This window comes from Pelecanus crispus, chromosome 8 (assembly GCF_030463565.1).
Source record: "Pelecanus crispus isolate bPelCri1 chromosome 8, bPelCri1.pri, whole genome shotgun sequence".
NCBI lineage: Eukaryota > Metazoa > Chordata > Aves > Pelecaniformes > Pelecanidae > Pelecanus > Pelecanus crispus.
In genome coordinates, this window is record NC_134650.1 from 48,668,464 (window position 1) to 48,688,061 (window position 19,598).

At 51.8% G+C, this 19,598-nt stretch overlaps 1 protein-coding gene across 1 annotated transcript in view; it reads left to right on the forward strand.

The window, feature by feature from the left end:
* ZFHX3 (zinc finger homeobox 3) overlaps window positions 1-19,598 on the forward strand; it is a 113,088-nt gene that overhangs the window by 80,718 nt on the left and 12,772 nt on the right. The window contains exons 5-8 of the mRNA XM_075715384.1: window positions 5,661-5,666; window positions 9,357-9,490; window positions 9,697-9,897; window positions 18,956-19,058. Of these exons, the coding sequence (XP_075571499.1) occupies window positions 5,661-5,666; window positions 9,357-9,490; window positions 9,697-9,897; window positions 18,956-19,058 (444 nt within the window). The remainder of the gene's footprint in view (window positions 1-5,660; window positions 5,667-9,356; window positions 9,491-9,696; window positions 9,898-18,955; window positions 19,059-19,598) is intronic.

Below are 19,598 nucleotides of genomic sequence, written 5' to 3' on the forward strand. Positions count from 1 at the left end.
AGACCTGTTTTCTGTTCATCATGCTGCAATTTGATCATTACGTTCCTTAGCAATTCACTCACCTTTTGTGCCTCAGTTTCTTAACTGCGCACTGGGTGATTATTTCTTCCACTTTCTTAAAGATTTGTGAGATCTCTAACGAAATGTCGAGTATGTCTGCCAAGCTCCCTCCGCACGGACGCGCGAGTGATGAGTCAGGGTTGTTTGACTGCTCCGTGGTACGCGTGGCCGCACGTGGCAGGCTGCACCGGTGTCAGCGCTGAAAGGAAAAACCTCTCTGCTTCGTTATAAATTTGTCAAAATGTCTCAGCCGCAAAGTAAATTTATCAATTTGGGTTTTTATTTATACTAAAACAGAATAATATTAAGCAGAAGCATTTTTTTAGTTAATACTTTCCATTAAACTATACATGTGGAAAACTCCATCCCAAATAAGGATTCATTTTACCTTGATTTTCTCATACATCTTTGTGGTTCCTAAAAGATTGCTGGAAAGCAGCGGTGCCGTCTGCTTTCAGCAGTGCTCACGCTGCCTCTGTTCCCCTCAACTCCTAACGGGCGGCGGTGCTTCACAGGCACTAGGGCTGCTGTGTGACGCCAGAAGTGCGCGTGGCGAGGCAAGGGCTGGCGGTCCCTGTCTCTAGACAGGACCTGTTTGCCGTCTCTTTTTCCCCTCTCTCCGGCAGTGGGATTAAGCAGCTCCCAAGCGCCGCTGGGTGCAGCCCCCTCGCCCCGGAGCTGCCCCTGCCCTGCCTTTTTCCCTTTCTGCTCCAGAGCCGTCCGCCTCCGTGCTGGAGAAGGGAGATGCTCTTGGCCTGATGGCTGCGCTTTAGGAATTCTCTCATCATGACTAACGTGAGATTCATCACAAGCAAAGCAGCAAGGAGGAACGAAATCATGGCTATTCCCGACTCCGTTTTTAAGGCAGGATGTAAATGATTAATATGCAACACATTGGTTCCCAGCTAAAGCCTCAGACCAGAGTAGATCAGTACGAGACTTTTGAGATGTGGGGTGGGGCTTGTCTGTATTTTCTGACTAGAGAGAAGCACTTCATCTGCAGTGACCCAGCTATGAACGAGACTTTCTTAATGCACTGTCGGTTGTATAGATAGAGAATATCAGATTTTTTTCCACAAAAACAAGAAACAAACTCTACTTAAAATATAGATTGAAACGAAATATTTCTAGAGGACTAGCCTGAAGGGCTTTTATTTTTTTTAATGATTTTTTTTTTTTTTTTTTTTTTTAATCCATGATGCTCACCTAACACAGAGCAATTAGTGCAATGGAGCGTCCCTGATTCAAATCCATGGTAGATTGCTATTAAAGGAGGTATTAATGGGCTGCCGAGAGCTGGGAAATTGTTGCAGAAAAGTGTGTTTATGGAGTATGGTGCTGGCAGGCATGATTTCAATCGGATTTGACATGTTTAACATAAATGTATACTGCACAGCTCCTGCAGTTTATGAATAATTCCTACAGGCCCACTGCCTTTCTAATTACTGAAATTGAAAAAAACAGGTCAGGCACATCCTGACGGAAATCTATTACTGCCCCTCCCCCCGCTGCCGCTTTTTTCTGTTTTTTTTAATATATGGCGTTTGTTGAGCACTTAACGGCTGGGATATTCCGTGGACCAGAGCGAAGACGAGGGCGAGAGTGGGCTGGGAGGAAGGGGACGAGGGGCGCGATGGAGCGGCTCTCAACGCTGGCTTCTGCGAGAAGGAAACCTAGGAGAGGGGATGGGAAGGCTGGCTGTAATTGTGCTGTTTTCCTGAGGATCTACGGAGCACAAAAGGCTCCCAGGTGCCGGGAAAACAGCCGGGCCGGGTGCCTCCATGCCACGGCTCACTGGGGAGCCCCGGAGCATCCCCGGTCGCCCGCTGCGCGGCGTGCTGGCCTGGCTCTGCCGGGCTCGCCCAGCGCTGGCTCGCTGCGCTGCGGAGCACAGCCACGTGCACAGGGCCTTTGACAGGGCCTTGGTCAGCTTGATCGTTTCTATGGCTCTTTTTGAACTTTATTTTTCTGTTTATACCTAGCGAAGTATGGCTACTTAAAAAATGAAAAGCAGCAAAATTACCGATCTGGCCCAAGTGGAACAATTGTTGAGGTCTAGCTGGGAGAAATGGTCCTGCACGCCCCCAGACTGGCGCCAGCCCTCCCTGCCCGCACGGTTCTGCACGGCTCCCTGCCCGCACAGCTCCCTGCCCGCACGGCTCCTGCCCCACAACTCCCTGCCCGCACGGCTCCCTGCCCGCACAGCTCCCTGCCCGCACGGTTCTGCACGGCTCCCTGCCCGCACGGCTCCCTGCCCGCACAGCTCCCTGCCCGCACGGCTCCCTGCCCGCACAGCTCCCTGCCCGCACGGCTCCTGCCCCACAGCTCCCTGCCCGCACGGTTCTGCACGGCTCCCTGCCTGCACGGCTCCCTGCCCGCACAGCTCCCTGCCCGCACAGCTCCCTGCCCGCACGGCTCCCTGCCCGCACAGCTCCCTGCCCGCACGGTTCTGCACGGCTCCCTGCCCGCACAGCTCCCTGCCCGCACAGCTCCCTGCCCGCACGGTTCTGCACAGCTCCCTGCCCGCACAGCTCCCTGCCCGCACAGCTCCCTGCCCGCACGGTTCTGCACAGCTCCCTGCCCGCACGGCTCCCTGCCCGCACGGCTCCCTGCCCGCACGGCTCCCTGCCCGCACGGTTCTGCACAGCTCCCTGCCCGCACGGCTCCCTGCCCGCACGGCTCCTGCCCCACAGCTCCCTGCCCGCACGGCTCCCTGCCCGCACGGCTCCCTGCCCGCATGGTTCTGCACGGCTCCCTGCCCGCACGGCTCCCTGCCAGCTCTCGGCTGCCTTTGCCCCTCGCTGATCTTGGAAGCACAGCACGTGCGTGTCATGTTCACCCCGGTAAAACCCGGTTGCTCCCTCCCCAGCAGTGGTAACGCATACTAAACCCGCCCGTGCGCCAGTCCCTGCTCTCTGGGAGCTCCGGGAGCGCAGAGGGGCCGTCTCGGTGGCACTGCGGGTGAATTGCTTCGCTGGTGTCCGAAGCTGCTGTGCTGCAGCGGGGCCTGTCCGACGGCTGCTTTGTTTTCAGATACTTTTCACGCATGTTCTTCGACGAGTGGGTCTCTGCCGTCTCTGCTATCTCCGCTCTCCATGTTCGCTCTTTCTTCTCCGGTAGTTTCTGCTTGCCAGGTAGCTGTGTGCTGCCCGGCGGTGGTGGGGATCCCTTCTTGCTGGTTTTAAGGAGTTAGCAGAATTACTGTTGTTTAGATGATCTCCCAAGCTCAAGACATTGATTTAATAAATTAGTTGATATGGACTCTCAGAGGTACGTTAGTTGAAATATTTATTCAATTGAATTGACAGTAATAGTCACACAGATTGATAGCTGGCTCAAGAACCATATGAAATAGGTAAATATAAAAGATTATTGCTTGTTTCCTTTCAGCCACTTTGTAATTTAATAAAACCTCAGGATTTCCCACAGTTCTAAGGATACAGTCTTAGACGCCGTTGCTGGAAGAAAAGGTGCAGCTCCTTAGGGTCCTGCTCCGCAAACACGGGTCATGCTGGGCGCAAGGTGGGATGATTTTCTACGTGCCCCGTCTTTCCTCCTGCCCAGCACAGGTCTCGGTTTAATTCAGAGGGGCAAAGAGGGAGCTGTTGCTCCCAGAGCAGGGAAGCATCCCGGCTTCGGTCCCGGCCTTTCCTTTCGGGTACGTTTGCCGGAGCGTTTTGCTACTCGTGTGCCAAGGTCAGCTTCTGCTGCAGTCGCTGCCACGTACGTGCCTGTGAGCTCCTGGACCCTCGTCCCAGCGTGCCGGCGTGGCAGGGCCACCTACGGCCGCGTCGCTCACCGACTCTCCTGCTCCCTGGCTCGGAGTCGGGATTCTTGTAACCTTTGGGACTGATCCGTGACTTTGCGCCGTTGCTCCGGTGTCTCTCACCCCAGCACGGGTCGTTCTCTCCCCGCCACGGTGCCTTCGCTCTCGGTTCGCAGCGCGGCGCCGCGTTAGAGCACTGCGCCGGGAGCAGTGCGGCTGCCGGCCGGTCCCAGGGCCTCCGGCGGGAGCCGACGGGGGTCGAGCTGATCTGCAGGGCTGCAGGGAAGGTCCGTGGTGCTCGTGATGGCAAGCAAAGCGCTGCCTCCACATGCCCCTTGTGCTGCCTGGCGTCTCTCCGTGACGTTTTCTGGGTGCTCTGTGTTTGTACAGAGCGTGGCAGAAAAGTCTGGTGGCGGCCGGGGCTTCTGGGTACTGTAATATGAATATTTAATAGTAATTCAGCTGTTCATACTCACTGCAGGCTGGAAGGTATGACACAGCATTAGAAAAACAAATTATTTGACCATTTTCAGGGCCACGTTTGTGAAAGGCAGCAAGAAAGGTCTGGGTACAAAAGTGTGCTTGCAAATCTCTGTGTATTTACTTCTGTCTATCATGCAATCACGTTATTTATCAAATACAGAGTTGAAAAAAATACTGTAGAGCAACAGGCAATATACGGGCCTGTTAGTCTGGGTACAACATCTTATTAGAAGGAACGGTGCCTTCAGGGAGTAAGGAATGTAAACAGCGTTGCAGAAAGAAACATTCAACCCTACGTTATTAAGGCAGGAGGCAGCAGACGGGCAGCGCTGTAGCGGTGTTGTGCGCCCGGGCGCCTTTCGGGGAGGCCTGAGCGCGGCTCCGGCTGCTTTCGTGTCACCGCAGTCTCTCAGCGGAGTTACCTCCTCAGAGTTGTTCTTGCTGTGTTAATACAAATCGTGCGTTTCTGCAGGGTAGCAGCTGTCTGCCAGAGAGGCCGGGACCGAAACTTTGTGCGCCGTTATTCTGGGCTCCTGAGCTGCTGGAAGCGCCCAAAAAACGGGCAGAGGTGGCACTTGGGGACATGGTTCGGACTAGTCTACCCTTGACTGGTTTAGTGTGGACTTGGTAGTGTAGGTTCATGGTTGGACTGGATGATCTTACAGGGCTTCTCCAACCTCAACGATTCGATGGCGCTGCGCAGGTAGGTCTGGACTACAGGGCCTGGCCTTGCCCATCACCCGTGGTGAAGGCTGCATGAGCATGAAAACAGATAAAACAGCCTGCTGCGGTCTCAGGATTTTGGGAGGGAAACCACAGGCGTTACAAGGATCCTCCTCGCGAGCCCTGCGCAGGGTGAGGGCTGCTGCCGGGGCGTTCCCACCGCGGGGCTGTGCGGCACGGCAGGCAGGTCGCCCCGGTCCGAGGGCTCGTGATGCTGAGTAACTGCTCCAAGAAAACGTCGGAAGGTTTGAGGAGGGAGGCACCACCAAATATGGAATTTTGTTTTCCATCGGGCAGTGGAAACACAGTTCCCTGGTCCCACTGAAAACTTTTTCCCAGGCTGGCTGCTGAGCTTAGTAGGAAGGGATTTTTTTCAGTAGGCTGGGGGCGGGGAGGGTGTTGTTCCTTAAATCAATGGAGATAGCAGAAACCCCACTGTAAATTTCTAGGGCAAGTGGCAAGCTGGTTTACGGAATGCAGGGAGATGAGAACCTCTGGCTTACGGAAAGCAGCATGAATTAATAATCATTTAATTGGCTTCTCCATTATGTTGCTGGGTTGGGAGATGGAAGTTTAGATGAAGGGGCTGTCAGTGGTACTTTAGCTAAAAGAACCTGATGGCTGGGAGGCGGGGGTGGCGACTCCCTTCCCACCAGGATGGAGAGCAGCAGCTTTGGGGACCCGTGCCGGTTTCGCCTCTGGACTTAGCAAAGGAAAGGATCCCCACTTCCGAGGAAGCGTCCCGTCTCACCTCTGAAATATCACCTGGGAGGATTTCTCCTCCTCCTCTGAAAAGCAGAAGCTGCCAAGGAAGAGCAAGAAGACAGTAGGTCTCCGAGAAGTGCTGTGGCGGGCCAGCATGCCTGCAGCAGCATCGTCCCATTGCACTTGGTTTTCGGGTACATTTGTTGAGAAACACAGTTTTGAAGAGTCAAAATAATAAAAATACTAATTGATTCACAGTCGTACATCATACTTTAGACCCAGATTCCGTTTCATTTTCTGCAAGGCCTGTACCTCTAGAGCATGGTCTTGGACGTGGTTAGGGCGCAAGCGTTGTGCTCCACCTTCTCCGGTGCCGAGCTGCCGTTCAGGGCCAAGGCACTTTTGATATTTTTGACCGAGGACCTTTTGTCCCGTCCGCTCCGCACAGACGCGAAGGTCCCACGCTGCTGCTGGAGAGCTCTGCAGGCAGGCGCTGAGCTGCGTGTCCTCATTTCTCCAGGCAGAAGAGAGTTCTTAATTCCTCTGATCTGTGATGTGGACTGAATGTGTCACACTGTGTGTTTGGCTGTTTATCAACAATAAACTTCGGTCTCAGTGTTAAAATTCCCCCTTGAGCTGTCAACTCAAAAAATAATACGTAGAAAAAATATTCAGTATGGTATGCGTTTTTTCAGAACTTTGCCACAAACCAGTTATTCTGGGGTCTGGACAATTATTCATAATTCTGGTTTTGAAGGATTAAAGTTATGAGTTGGATCAAGTGCCTTTGATGAAATTGGGCACTTTGGAGATGGTAAGTAAAAGTAGATTTTAATCACCTTTTACTTTTCCCTAATTTTAAGCAGGCTGCTTCCCAGTAGAAGGGAAATAAGAAAGTACCTGTCGTGACTCCAGAGGTTACAGCTAGTGTTCAGCAGCTGCGGGGTGGTCGACAGTCGGGTTGCTGAATTGAGTCACTGCATCTGAAAACGTCACATCGGTGAGCTGCTAGAAGCAGTGCACAGTGAAGTCGGTGGCAGAGGGTGAGGACCAGGGGCTCCCCGAGCTCCTCGTGCCTCGCTGTGCCGGGGCAGATCCCACCGCTGGTGGGGACACCAGGGGTTTTGTAAGTGCCCAGAGTTCACCTGCGTTTATTAATGCAATTCTGTAGGTATTTCATGGTTCTCACTCTGTTGCTAAAACACCATCCTTTATTTGGAAAGGTGACCCATATCCATGAGCAGAAGTTTCTCCAGTCATCCCTTTTCCTCCCTCACGTCCCCTGCCCCTCTTGCAGGCTGGCGGTGCCAGCACGGCTCGTGGCAGCGCTTGTTGGTAGTTTTGCAGAGCAGATGACACCCAAAGGTTTGAAGCACCAGCTGACAGATACAGAGCCTGGAGAGACCCTGCCCGGACCACACAGGAGGCACAATTGCCGTCCAGGGCAGAGAAGTCTAAGGGGACCCAAAGTCATGGCTGGCGTTGTCGTCCCAGCCCAGTGCAGGGCTGGAGCAGAGCTCGCATGGGCGCATGACCGTGCTGGCAGACCTGGGGTCTCCAGATGCTGGTCCCAACGCCTGACTGCCTGATTGGGGCTGATGCGTTGGTGTCCGAGGTCACACCGAAGAGTGGACGATGTCAACAGCAATTAGCCTCCTTACCAGGGCCACTCACATCACACAAGGCTCGGGCAGGGCATTTTAAGGCAGGGTCATCCTCTGCCCACCACGGTGCTGGTTCTCGGTGGTGGTCTCTGCCTCCCCAAACCCACCGGGAGGGACCGCAGGTGGGTCCAGGGTGGTGCCGTTTCTCATGCTCCAAGCGCATTTTATTAGTAGGCAGTAAGCAAGGCTAAGTAAGTAGCTTTGGCCCTGTAGCCATCTCGAATGACTTTCCAGTTCTGAACCCCAGGGAGAGTCTCGGGTTCAGCCAGCACACCGACCCGAGAAGCAGCCCATCGTTGTGCGCAGGGGGCACAGCGGGATCTGCGTTGGTGTCCGTAAGTTGGCGCTGACACCGCAGACTTGGTTACACAAAGAAACTCCAGGTTTGGACATTTTGATGGAGTTGGCAGCACAGTGGGGTCCTGTGGTTTTGCTTTCAGATACAGCCCGGACTTTACATCTGTGCATGGGGGCTGTATAACCAGCCAGGGCTGGAATCGCAGGCGTGCGGCAGGGCAGCGCTACGGGGAGGGAAATCGCTTCTAAACAGGCTTTGGTGTGGCCAAGTCTACCAGGAGAAATTTAGTAGCACCAGAGCTCTTCTGATCCCTGCCTGCCTCTGGCAGTATTGTAATCTGTTGCAATACCGATTTTCCTTCTCCTTTGAAGTTATTTTGCCTCCATTTAGCTGAACGCTTCGAGGTGGGGTTTGGCAGGGAAGGCGGTTAGAAATGGGGATTGTATTTCTTACTGTGATGTGGTACCTTTTGAAATATCGCTCGTGTCAGTGAATGGAAGGATCTTTGAGAAGGAAGCAGTTTACCTGGATCTTACTCTGATGGCATCTTCTGAAACAAGGAGCGGATACCAGCGGGTTCGCAAAGAGAATAAGAGACAAGGGGAAGAGTATGGGGGGACCGGTCTAAGAATGCTACAGTGCCTTGTTAATCGGCAGCCGATCCATCATATTAAATATCCAGCTGTCATATATTACCTTTCAAGTGAAAATGAATAACTCCCATTAAGGGCGAAATGGGTTTGAAGTCGATTCGAGACAGATTAAAGTACTGTTATGAATGTGTGTTCGGGGAGGAGGAGACGGGGGCTGTGTATAATATACTTGTCCTTACAGTTTTTAAATAATAGATGTCCCACAAATTATGTACTGCAGGCTGCCAGGGTTCGGGGGAGGGGTAAAGGTCAGGGATGTGCGTCTCGGCGTGCCTCAACTTGCAGAGTGTTTTGCTGTTGACTTCTGGGCTCATTTGCCTTTTTCTGTTTTGCTGATAGAAAATCGCCTTTCCTCGGCTGGTTGCAGTGTGGGGCTGTAGGCTGGGTCGTGCTGCTGGTCTGCCATTGTGCCTTTGGTGGGACCGCTTGCTGGGAAGTGCCCTCAAATGCTCTTCCCTGAGGCACACGGCCTGAGCTGGCCCGTGCCGTCCCGGCAGCGTGCCCCTGCTTCCAGCACAGAGTGCAAGTCACTTGGGTCGACGGCCACCGCTTCCAACCATCTCCAAGGCAAACGTATTCCAGAGCATTCATGTGCAAAAATCATCCTAGGTGAGCTAGGAGTATGAGTTCTGCTTTGTCGAGTCGGTCCAGCTGCTCATGGAGATGACACGTTGGCCTTCACGTCTGGCCAAGCATTTGTGTGTCTGACAAACACAGGACAAGACTCTCCTGCGCCTAACAGGTTGTGAGCAGCCCACAGAGATAGCTGAGATTTCTCTGCTTCTAACTATAAATGACAGAGTTCCCTTACTACAGAAGAGAACCAAGAATGAGCTTTTTTTGGCCAGGCGTGCTTTGTAGCACATAAGTTAGTCCACAAACTCATCCCCCTCCAATGCCTTGGTATGTGTTTCAAAAACAGCAGCAGAGTAAATGGAAATAGTGTCGTTGTCCAGCTTAAGCCTCTTTGGGGATGTCCTGATATAAGTCTCTTTTTGTTGCAGCACCAGCCAGCCAGGCAGAGAAGGAGCTGACAGAGCCTCCAGCAGCCTCTAAACGAATATCGTTTCCCAGCAGCTCTGAGTCGCCTCTCTCCTTTAAATGGTCAAAAACTTCAGAGGAGACCAAATCAGAGCAGGTAAGGAAGAAGAACCCAGCTTTTGTGCATCTACAAGCAGGTAGTTTGTTTCATATGTGCCAAAAGCAAAGAATAAAGTAGGAGAAGGAGGATGAAAGGCGATAGCTGGTGGTAGGAGAAGGCATCGAATTATTAAAGTCTAGCTGTCAGGAAAGAGGAAAGCAGCAGCTGTAACAATTGCATGATTCATTTGTCTTGCTCTGCAGATGTATCAGTGTCCATATTGCAAGTACAGTAACACAGACGTGAATCGACTGCGGGTGCACGCCATGACCCAGCACTCAGTGCAGCCCATGCTCCGCTGCCCACTCTGCCAGGACATGCTGAACAACAAGATCCATTTGCAGCTGCACCTCACCCATCTGCACAGCGTGTCACCTGACTGTGTCGAGAAACTCATCATGACGGTAAGTGGCTGCGTAGTCAAGCACGTCTGCTGCCTTCCTAGCAGAGATGGAGAGTAAAGGGATGGCCTGACCTGCGTGGGCTGCCTTTGCTGTAGTGGGCAGCTCCTTCATCTGTCAGGGCTCTGTCATTTAGGTTTTTCCCATCCCTGCATGTTTTGTCTACAGAGAGTATCTTCTCCGTGCTCGAGCACTGTGGAAACCAGCAGTGTTGCGGTGTTGAGTAATTTCCCTGTGAAGAGATTAGAATAAATATGATTTCCTTTAACTACTGAGGTCATTGCACGGGATCGCATTTTGCACAGAAGCTTCCGGGAGATGCAGTAGCTGATGTGCTGTGCTGCTCCTGTTGCAGAGAGAAAGTGCTCATGTGTTGATGAGCACTTCCCAAGAAGGACAGCCAGGGTGATTAAGGTAACATTACAGGAAATTAGATACCAGGTTTCTGCTTAAAATATGATTTTAAGAACCAATAGAGTAACTTCCCTTGGTGGTCTCATCTCGTGGAGAGGAGACAGTCCTATTGTGCTGCCCATGTTCTGCGCTTCATTCACTTAATGAGGATCATTGTTGTGGTTGTATGAGATAAGTTGGATCTGTTACTTCTGTGAGGAGTCTCTCCATCCAAAATTACAATGCTTTTGCTGTGCAACAATTCCCTTTTTTCAGGGTAACCTGAATAAGCAAGGGATACGCTGCCGTTGGCCCAATGGAGGTGGAACCCTTACGGGATTGTTGAATATTAGAGCTACTGTTTCAAGTGCTGTTTTTAAGATGTATTGAAATGTCTGGTTTTAAATTAAAATTTAAGCATAGGCAGTTAAAATTCTCTGAAGTAGGAAGTTAGCTACTGAAGTGTGGAGTGAAAGTTCGCTAGATAAAGTCAACTGTCTTCACATAGAGCTCAAAATTTGCAACAACTCGGCTTCTCAAGCTTTTTGTCAAACGACATTGTGCCTGTGTATGGGTTGTGATTGCTATTGCAATATTCTGATGGGGAGCAGAAACTTCAGACGGCAAATTGTGTATCAGCACACACGTGTTTGCACCAGGCTCTTGTTCTGCCCTGTCAGCGCCTAGCATGGGAATTCTCCTCCAACACCATCTCCGAGGAATCGAAATTCATCTAACACGAGAGCCAGTGCTTGGTGAGAAGTAGGAAATTAACAGCGCAGCGTTCAGGTCCTCATTTGTGAGACCTGGGTTTGTGCTTTGGCTTGCTTTACGCCAGAGCCGCTGACCCGGAGTCTCTCTCTGCTGCTGGTGTACGCGTGGTCGTGTGTGCAGCTGCTGCACCTCTTCTGCAGGACTTGTATGTGCTGTCGCAGCACAAAAATGCTCATAAAAGCTTACCCCAGCGCTCAGGCACTTGCTTCAGTAAATAACATTTTGAGTCCCAGAATGTTTCTTTCATGAATTCCCTTTTCATAGGTTTCACATGAGTGCGCCTTTCCATTTGCTAGTGTCAGTTTAAGATACAGGTACAATTAATGAGGCATATTTTCAAAAACCCTTCTAAATTCACAAATGGGATGTATTGTCAGATTTCTACACCGTTATTTCTTTGGTATAATCTTCAAGGCAAGGTTGTGTCTGCATTTAAGAACTTGTCGCCAAGTATACAAAATAAGTGTTTATTTTGATTCCTGTCAGTTCTTTCTCTTTGTGATTTTTTTTTTCTTGTACCCCATTTCTGCTTGTTTTCTCCCTTCTTTGCCAGATCCTGACAATGGAGGCGAATACTACGGTGTTTGTTGTAATACTCATGTTCTTTATCAGCTCCCCTCCTGTGACATCACCTGAGCCAAGCACATGCAGCGTCGCCCAGCTTTTCTTTTACAGTTCTCTCATCTTCTCTTTCTGTCACCCTTCCAGTCTCCTGTGGCTCCTTCTCACACACCTTTATGCTTTTTCTCTTCCCCCTTTGCTTCCCCAGCTGTTCTGCCCTCCCTCTTGGCCCCGCTGGGCTCCGCGGGAGCCGAAGGTGCGTCCCGCGCCCCGGCAGGCTGCGAAGGCTCGCGGCGGCCACTGCTGGCCCAATGCTCCCGACCGCCCGTGAAAACCACGCCTGCCCCAAGTAGGCGCCGCATCGTAAAACCCATTAAAAAATGCAGGCAGGCTGACAGGTCCCAGCACTCTCTGAATAACAAAATATAGAGAGGCGGGGAAAAAGAGCACCGGCAGGTCGCTAAGCCTGCGAAGCTGGCTGTGCCCACGGGCACTAGCAGGGCACAGCTCTGCTCGGCTGGCCACTGGTGCGCCTGGGTCAGAGAGCTGTCCTGTCGCACAGACCTCGGTCTCTGCAACCTGCATCCGTTTTGATTGGTGGTGCTTACATGTGTAAACACCTTCGGAGGACTTGAACGAATCTTGTTAGCTTCTAACTAAATTGGTGGAAGACATTTTGACCGTACAGGAGCAGTGAGCAGAAGCTGAGCCCCTTTCTTAGGCCAGCAAGCGTAACCGGTTTGCCAAGGGCATCTGAAATGGTTCGTTCCTGAGCTGGGCTGTTGGCAGAACATGCCATCTGGAACGGGTGCAGTTGGGCTGGTCCATCCTCCTGGCCTGAGCAGGTGTGTGCCCGCCGGGATACAGGGAGACTGGCAGAAGCCACTCGTTAAGGAGCTCGGGGACACCCCGCAGGGGACGTGGCCACAGCAACCGCAGTACTGCGGAGGACGGTCCCTTGAGCTGCTGTGCTGGAGCAGGGCCTTGTCCTTCTGCTGCAGAGTGCAGGACTTCTGCTGGGGACCGTGGAGACTGGCTTAGCCGTGAAGCTCACCCTCCTGCTTCTTTCTGGTTTTTCCACCTTGCAATTGCCACTGGCCCTGGGTTTCCTTTGGTACCCAGAGATATGTCTGGCGAGGAAGACTGCCTCTCCTGCTTCAAGTCAAGGAGCACGTGGCTCACAAGGTGGTTCTTTTTTGCATTAAATGACAGATATTTTGAGAAGTGGTATGACTTGTGCAGAATGTGGCAGCATCAAACGTTCCTAATTTTGCTCGTTCTAGCTAAGATTCCCGTCTCGGTCTGACGCGTGAATTGGGTCTTGGTGCCACCGCGAGGGAATTGCAGTCCAGTAAATGGGAGCCAGGTCCCTTTCGACACAGTGTCTTTGCGCTCGGCGTTTGGAGGAGGCTCCAGTTAATAATACCTTATCAGACGCCTTTCAGGAACCTGCAGTGTCTAATATGTCTGTTGCCATAGTAACGGCTGCTTGCTTGTGCTCAGCATCTCAGAGCTGGCTGCTTCGTGCCCCCTCCTTTTCATATCAGCGAGCAGCCGGGCTGGCTGTCCCGCGGGACACCTGGGTCCTCCCCGCCAGCCCGGGCACTGGGACGGGGGCTGGCAGGGCGGCAGCCACGGGCTGGGCGGAGGGCAGCGCGCGCCGCGTCCCCACGTGGCACGGGGGCCAGGGAAGCCCCCATGGGCAGGGGCAGGGGCAGGGGTTCCCGCCGTCCCCCCCATCTCCTGCGGCTTCCCTTCCGTGGGGCTGGTGAACGAATGCGGCCACGTTCATTTTACGTGGCGTTTCAGCCGCTCTAAGCGGGTCTGATCGCCATCTTTCCACACAACAGCCTCTTTGCTAATCTTGGGCCTGCACCGCTTCAGCAGAGAGCCCCTTAATGAGGGTGAAGTGCAGTTCGCCTGCACAGTCGATTGACAAGACTGATGGGCTCAAGCCGGGAGAAGGGACGGCTTCCCGAGAGCCTCCGGGAGCGGGGAGCTCTCCCTCCTCCTGCGGACGGCTTTATCCCTCTGCACATTCCTCTCCCGTCATTTCTGTTGTCAGTTTTCTCTTCCTCAGTTTAGGGCGTCTTCCCAGTGTTTCCAGCCGTCCTTCCATCTTTTTCTTTTCTCCCTTTCTCTAAAGAGTAATTCTTGCCCATCCCTGCCACCCTCACTTCGCCCTCTTGCTATCTTTACATTTTCCCCCTCTTTTCTATTGTCTTTTCTTATTGCTCTCTCCCTTCTGCTGTCATTCAATTTTTCTCTCTCCCTCCTTCTCGCCCCCTCTCACTCCCCCCTTTCCCTCTCACTCTGTGTCTCATTCTCCATCTCGGATGAAGGTAATGAAAATAATCGGGCTTCATTAATTCTGAGCCCTGTGAGATGATAGCCATTTGGAGCCATGTTTGCCAATTAGATGGTCTAAATTAGAAGTGACCTTGGTATACTGCCATCGCTTTGCCTCTCTGAGTCTAATGAAGCTTTTCACTCCAGCACCCTCTCTCTCTCTTTGTAATGGAAATTACCTCCTTTGTCTGGTTCGGGAACCTTGCATTGCATGTGTATTTCCCCCTGGTTGCATGGACATAGGGATAGTAATGTATCTCCTCAGACCCCTTCTAGAGATTTTCTTATCAAAGCCACACGATTTCAGCATTTGGGGGCATTTACGGAGGAACTGCTTAGACTGTCCACACGTTCGGTCACTCGGTCCGGAGGAAAGTCAGAGCGGGCAGATCCAGTGCGCAAGGGGAGCTTGCTATTCACGCTATCCGAGATTAATTTTTTGGACGTGCCAAGAATATGCTTGTGTCACGCTGCCAGGGCCAGCGCGGGAGGGGTGTTGCAGCTCTGAGCCTGCGGCCCATGCTGATAAGCGGCTCTGCAGTTCATCATCTGAAAAATCTGGTAGATCCGGTAGTGGCAGGAGCCACGCTTGTCACTGCTGTAGGTTGTCACCGGTGAGGAGAGGACCCACAGGTTGTTCTCCAGAGCGGTGACAGGTCTGTAGGTGTCAGGGCATGTGTGATCTGCTGAGGATACTCGTGGGGCAGGGAGGCAGGAGACGTGGTGCGTCAGCCCTTGGGTTTTCTGTAACAGTCATTCTCTAGACCACGTTGTCTGTAGAAATGGCCATCAAATTGGGGTGCCCACGCATGCCAGTGGATCTCGTCACCATAAAGAAATTTTATCTGCTTAAGGGGATCTGAATTTCATCCAAAAGGGAGGGTCCTTGGAAGAAGAGAGGCTTGTTCCAACAACTTCCCATCTTCTAAGGCAGATAATTGGCTTCTCTGCAGTCTGCTCTAGAGGGAAGTTCTCCGGACGGCGTTCCCATCTTCAATACAGACCACAGGGAAGATGTTTCAAAAAGTGGGGCGCAGGAGGGGCTGCCACAGTCTCCGGCCCGAACTTCGCCCTCCTTCGCTCTTTGCCCAAGCAAGTTCCCTGCCCTACCGAGCGGGACAGGGATGGGGACGGGATGGTCGGAGCGAAGGGTGCGCCCGGAGTGCCTGCCCCAGCCTTAGGGGTTTTCGTGGAGACACTGACTCTAGTCCTTGAAGTACCGGCAGACAGAACCTGATCCATGTATTGGTATCCGAATGCTGGGCTGCCGGAAGGAGCGTGTAGGAGTGAGCTGCCGATCCCTCCCCACCCCCTGGTTTCGTTTGGACAGAAGGGTCAAGAGCGACGCGCGTCCAGGGGACCGTGTGCCTTCTGTGCGGTAGCGTTGGGAGAGCGACCTAGAGGAGACCTCGGACACAGGAGCAGCCGGGGGCCGGGCGCTCCGGGAGCCGCGCGCAGCGCGAAGGTGGATCTGGTGTGACAGAGAGTGGTGGCTCCCAGCTGGAAGGCTTTGCTGTGGCTTGTGGGCCAGAAGATCGCAGCTGCAGCTGCAGAGGGGATACAGTTTAATGTTAGACAGAGCGAAACAAGTATGTACAGAAGAAGGAAAGGGAAAAGACAAATCACATTTGTCGGACTTACATCTGTAGGGTTGGTTTTTTAATAACAGTTCACGTTGACTGACATGTTGCCATTGAGAAGCAGTCGGTGTTGAAGAGAGGTTTAAGCAGGGAGGTAGAGGTATTGAGCAGAGCGGAGGATGGATGCCAGGTGCTGCCTGCTCAGGTGAGCGGGAGGTGGAGGGCGTTTAACAACCGCACGCGCTAACACGGGCTGTGCTGGAGATAAACACGTTCCTCTCTCACCAGAACAGTTAATGCCATTTAAATACATCTGAAGTACAAAATGCTGTCTCGTAGAGCACCGCTCCTTGTTTATCTGTCGGGTGGCCGTGGCCTACTAACCCTTCTGCCCCCTTGGTACTCGCACTATTTGTTTACATTAAAAGCAGCCGCAACGCGCGAGGCATTTTCTGCACGTACAGGGAAATGGTATATCCTCGGATGGGTTTGCGGTGTAAAAGGACAAATAGTTCAAAATGGGCAGTCTGGAATTCAGTGTAAATGCAAAATTATTTGAGACATGCGGCCTGTTTTCACTGTTTTTCTCTCTGCTACCTGTTTGGGGGTGGTCCGTGGGGATGAAGAGACAGAGTAGTCCTGCCCTGGAAAATGGCACAGGAAACGGGCGGCACTTTCCGCAGAAGCCTGAAGGGTGCTAAACACGTAGAGGACTAAAGTGGGTCCAGTTGCTGAAGCAAGACCAGTGCCTTATTTTCAAGGTTTTGCTTCCCAGGGCCAGCCCTGTGTTGCTGTCTGGAGTGCCTGCAATTGCCCTACATCCATATCCAGAATTTCTAGTTTCCTGCACTTTCTTCCAAGCTTTTTTCTGTTTGCCTTTTTGCATCTGTAGCAATTTAGTACCACAGCCTTTTTTTTTTCTTGCCCCCATTTCTCATTTCTCTTTTTTTTTTTTTTTATTGTGGAGGGAGGGGTAGAAGTAGGGTGAGAACTGTGGCTATGGAGATGCAGGTAGATAAAGGTAATTACTTAAACACATATAGGGCAGGACTTATTGGTTTGGAGACCCAGATTAAGATGCAGAGGAGCATGTGAGGTTGATGATTATATTTCGGGGAGAGTTAATTGACGGAAGGTGAAGGCAGACAAAGAACCGCTGCTTACTGCCTTCTTGAATCCCAATCAGGAATTATGATTAAAGACGCGGCGAGACAACAGAGGCCTGATGAATTGGTGTCTTTTTTTTTTCTTTTTTGCCGTCATTCACACTTGATTGACTTCAACCTTTCAAGTGCAAAAGTCTCTCTTTTCCATTATTATTCATAGCCATCTGAGTTTTTCTAATTAAAGTGTATGAAAACAATTACTGATCCGTCGTACTGAGTGTGGTAGTGGGGATGGCTGCCTTACTGTAATGCGTATAAAAAGCCCACAGTTTTCTATAATGATGTGCAGCTGAGGTGTTAGATAATTTTATTCTTTTTCTACTCTGTTGGGGTTTTTTTTAATTTCTCATGACTTATTTTTCATAATTCCTAAAGATCCTAGGAAAGCGGTCTCCCTGCTGATAAAGCTGAGAGGGATGGTTTCCCTCCTCGGCGTCCCTGCTCGTCCCCCTCCTCTGAGCCCAGCTACCGGGATTAACCAGTGACCTTTCACGTCTCCCGACCCACCACCCACAGCCATCAGATGCTCCCGCTGAGAGTAAAAGGTGGAATGAATTTGGTGTGCTCAGCTTCCCTCCTGGTGATTTATCAGCATCAGCTGCCTTTCCTGCAGACGTCTGTGGGACCCAGCGCTCACCTCCACGTGCCGGCCGTCCCAGCAAAGGGCGGGAGCTCAGCATCCCTCCCTGGCGCGGTTCGGATGTCTGCAGCCACTCGTATGCGAACATCTGTTCCTGAGGTTTTTCATGGACTCTTTTTGCTTCCATTCACTTAGCGAAGCCAAGGTCTAGTCTGTGTTTGCTTGGATTTGACATGTGTGTAGATAAGGAAGATTTCATGTCCTGCCCACAGGTTTACCTTCAGCTTCGCCACAGATATGCTAATACCTCATGCGGTTCAGTTGGAGCCTTGTGGTCCTTGGCTTTGCAGAAAGCGAGGTACACTGCACACAGGTAACAGACTCACTCGCTCACTCTTCTGAAATCCAAGGCTCACATCCCCTCTTAGTGTCTGACTGAAGGATGGAGAGACTTGGTTTGCTAGGAAACATACCTGCCTAGGAGCGTTTATTTATGCCTCACTTTCCCAGCAGTCAGAGGCTGGGGGCGGAAGCACTGCAAGCATTGCAAGTCAGTGGTGGTTTCTGTTCCTTCAAGTACCACAGCCCTGGTGAGAGGGAAATGCTTCCTGAGCATCAGCAGGGTGAAGCATGCAGCTGCTCAGAGCTGTAGAGGTGTGTGTTCGCTTGCCACAGGCATCTAACCAGTGCCGGCAGCCGTGCGCTGGAGTACGGCATGGACGGTGGTGGGTCTGTCTTTCCAGTTTCTGCTCTGGGGAGAAGGGCTGCAGGGCAGCTTTTCAGGTGGTGTGAGATATTGACTCTGGATGTTCAGAAGGGTATTCACTGTCCTGCATCTGATGCCAGCCACGGGCAAACTGCTAGCAAGGTAGTTTGTACATTCTGTGTGTGACCAGATACACCCAAAGAAACAGTTTTCCAGAAAAAGATGAGCGTATGCATGTGACGCTTTCAAAGAGCATCTCTAGTTGAAGCACGCAAACTCTCCAGGTCTTCAAAAATGTTGGTGTTCAGGCACTGCACTGGTTATGATGGTGCAGGGGCTAGACAAACACTTGAAGAGAGCCAAAGGGAACACATCAGTCAGAGGAAGGAAGGGGTTACCAGAAGCTTTTCATTTCACAGACAATTTGCTGTCTTTTTAGTCTTTCCTTTCCTTTGTCACCTCTCTCCTTATTTGTACTTTTCTTTCTCATGCCCCTCCTTTTCCTGCATCGATACACTTTGAAAACAGTGCCGCAATGCTCCCTAGTTCAAGATTACAGTGTACTTTACGAGGTATGATTTAATTAGGGGCCTTATTATGTTTTCAGCAGCTTAAGGTGGGCCTTTCAACTTACCTACCTAATTGGTTGCACAAGAAGTTTCACAGCCCATGACAAAACATTGTCAGTGATCAAAGTCTGAATTCTACATAAAGGAAAAATATTAATAATAAGATTATTCTTCAAGTGTGCACTGCTAATTATGTCCAGAATGTAACTGTAGAAACACTTTTGACTGATGTGAGCTTTGTCTAATAAACATGAGTCTTCACTGAGCTATGAAAAGTGATGCGTCTGACTTTACAATACTGGTGTCTAATTTCGCCACTGAAGATGTTTAAAATATTTTCCTGTGTTTTTCTTCTCCCCACATCCTTCCCTCCCTGTCTCCAGGTGACAACACCTGAGGTGATGATGCCCAGCAGCATGTTTCTCCCAGCAGCCGCTCCAGAGAAAGATGGGAACCCCGCCACAGAGGAGCTGGGGAAGCAGCCTGGTGAGTGCGGGTCAATGAGGTCCCCGGGTCCCACCACTCCCCCAGCTCCCGGGTCAGGGACGGTGCCTGGGGTCATCTCCGCACGGGTGAGCTCCACGTGCCCAGCTGTCTGCTGAGAACCACAGTCGTATGGCGCCCAGCAAGGCCGTCCCTCTTCATCTGTGCCGCAAACAGGCTGGTGCCCCAGGTGTCCCATGGCAGGGCAAAGCAGGGCAGCTCGGAGCTGAGGAGCACAGCTCGCCACCGTGGTGATTCACTTGGAAATGGTGTTGAATCCTTGCAAAGGAGAAGACCAGATGCGAGCGGTGAAAAGCAAGGGTGGTAGAGGGCTGAGGGGATTGGTAGAGAAATGCCAAAGTTTGCAGCTGCTGGCCGCAGACTGTGCTACCACCTCTGCTGCACCTGCTCTGCTGCCATCATAGCTCAAGTACGGACACTGGGCATACAGTTTGGGGAGCTTTGATCTGCTGCAGTCCTTAGCCAGCCCAAATCTCCTCAGCCTTTTTCATTGCCATGCTGTGTTATTGAAGGCATGGCTGT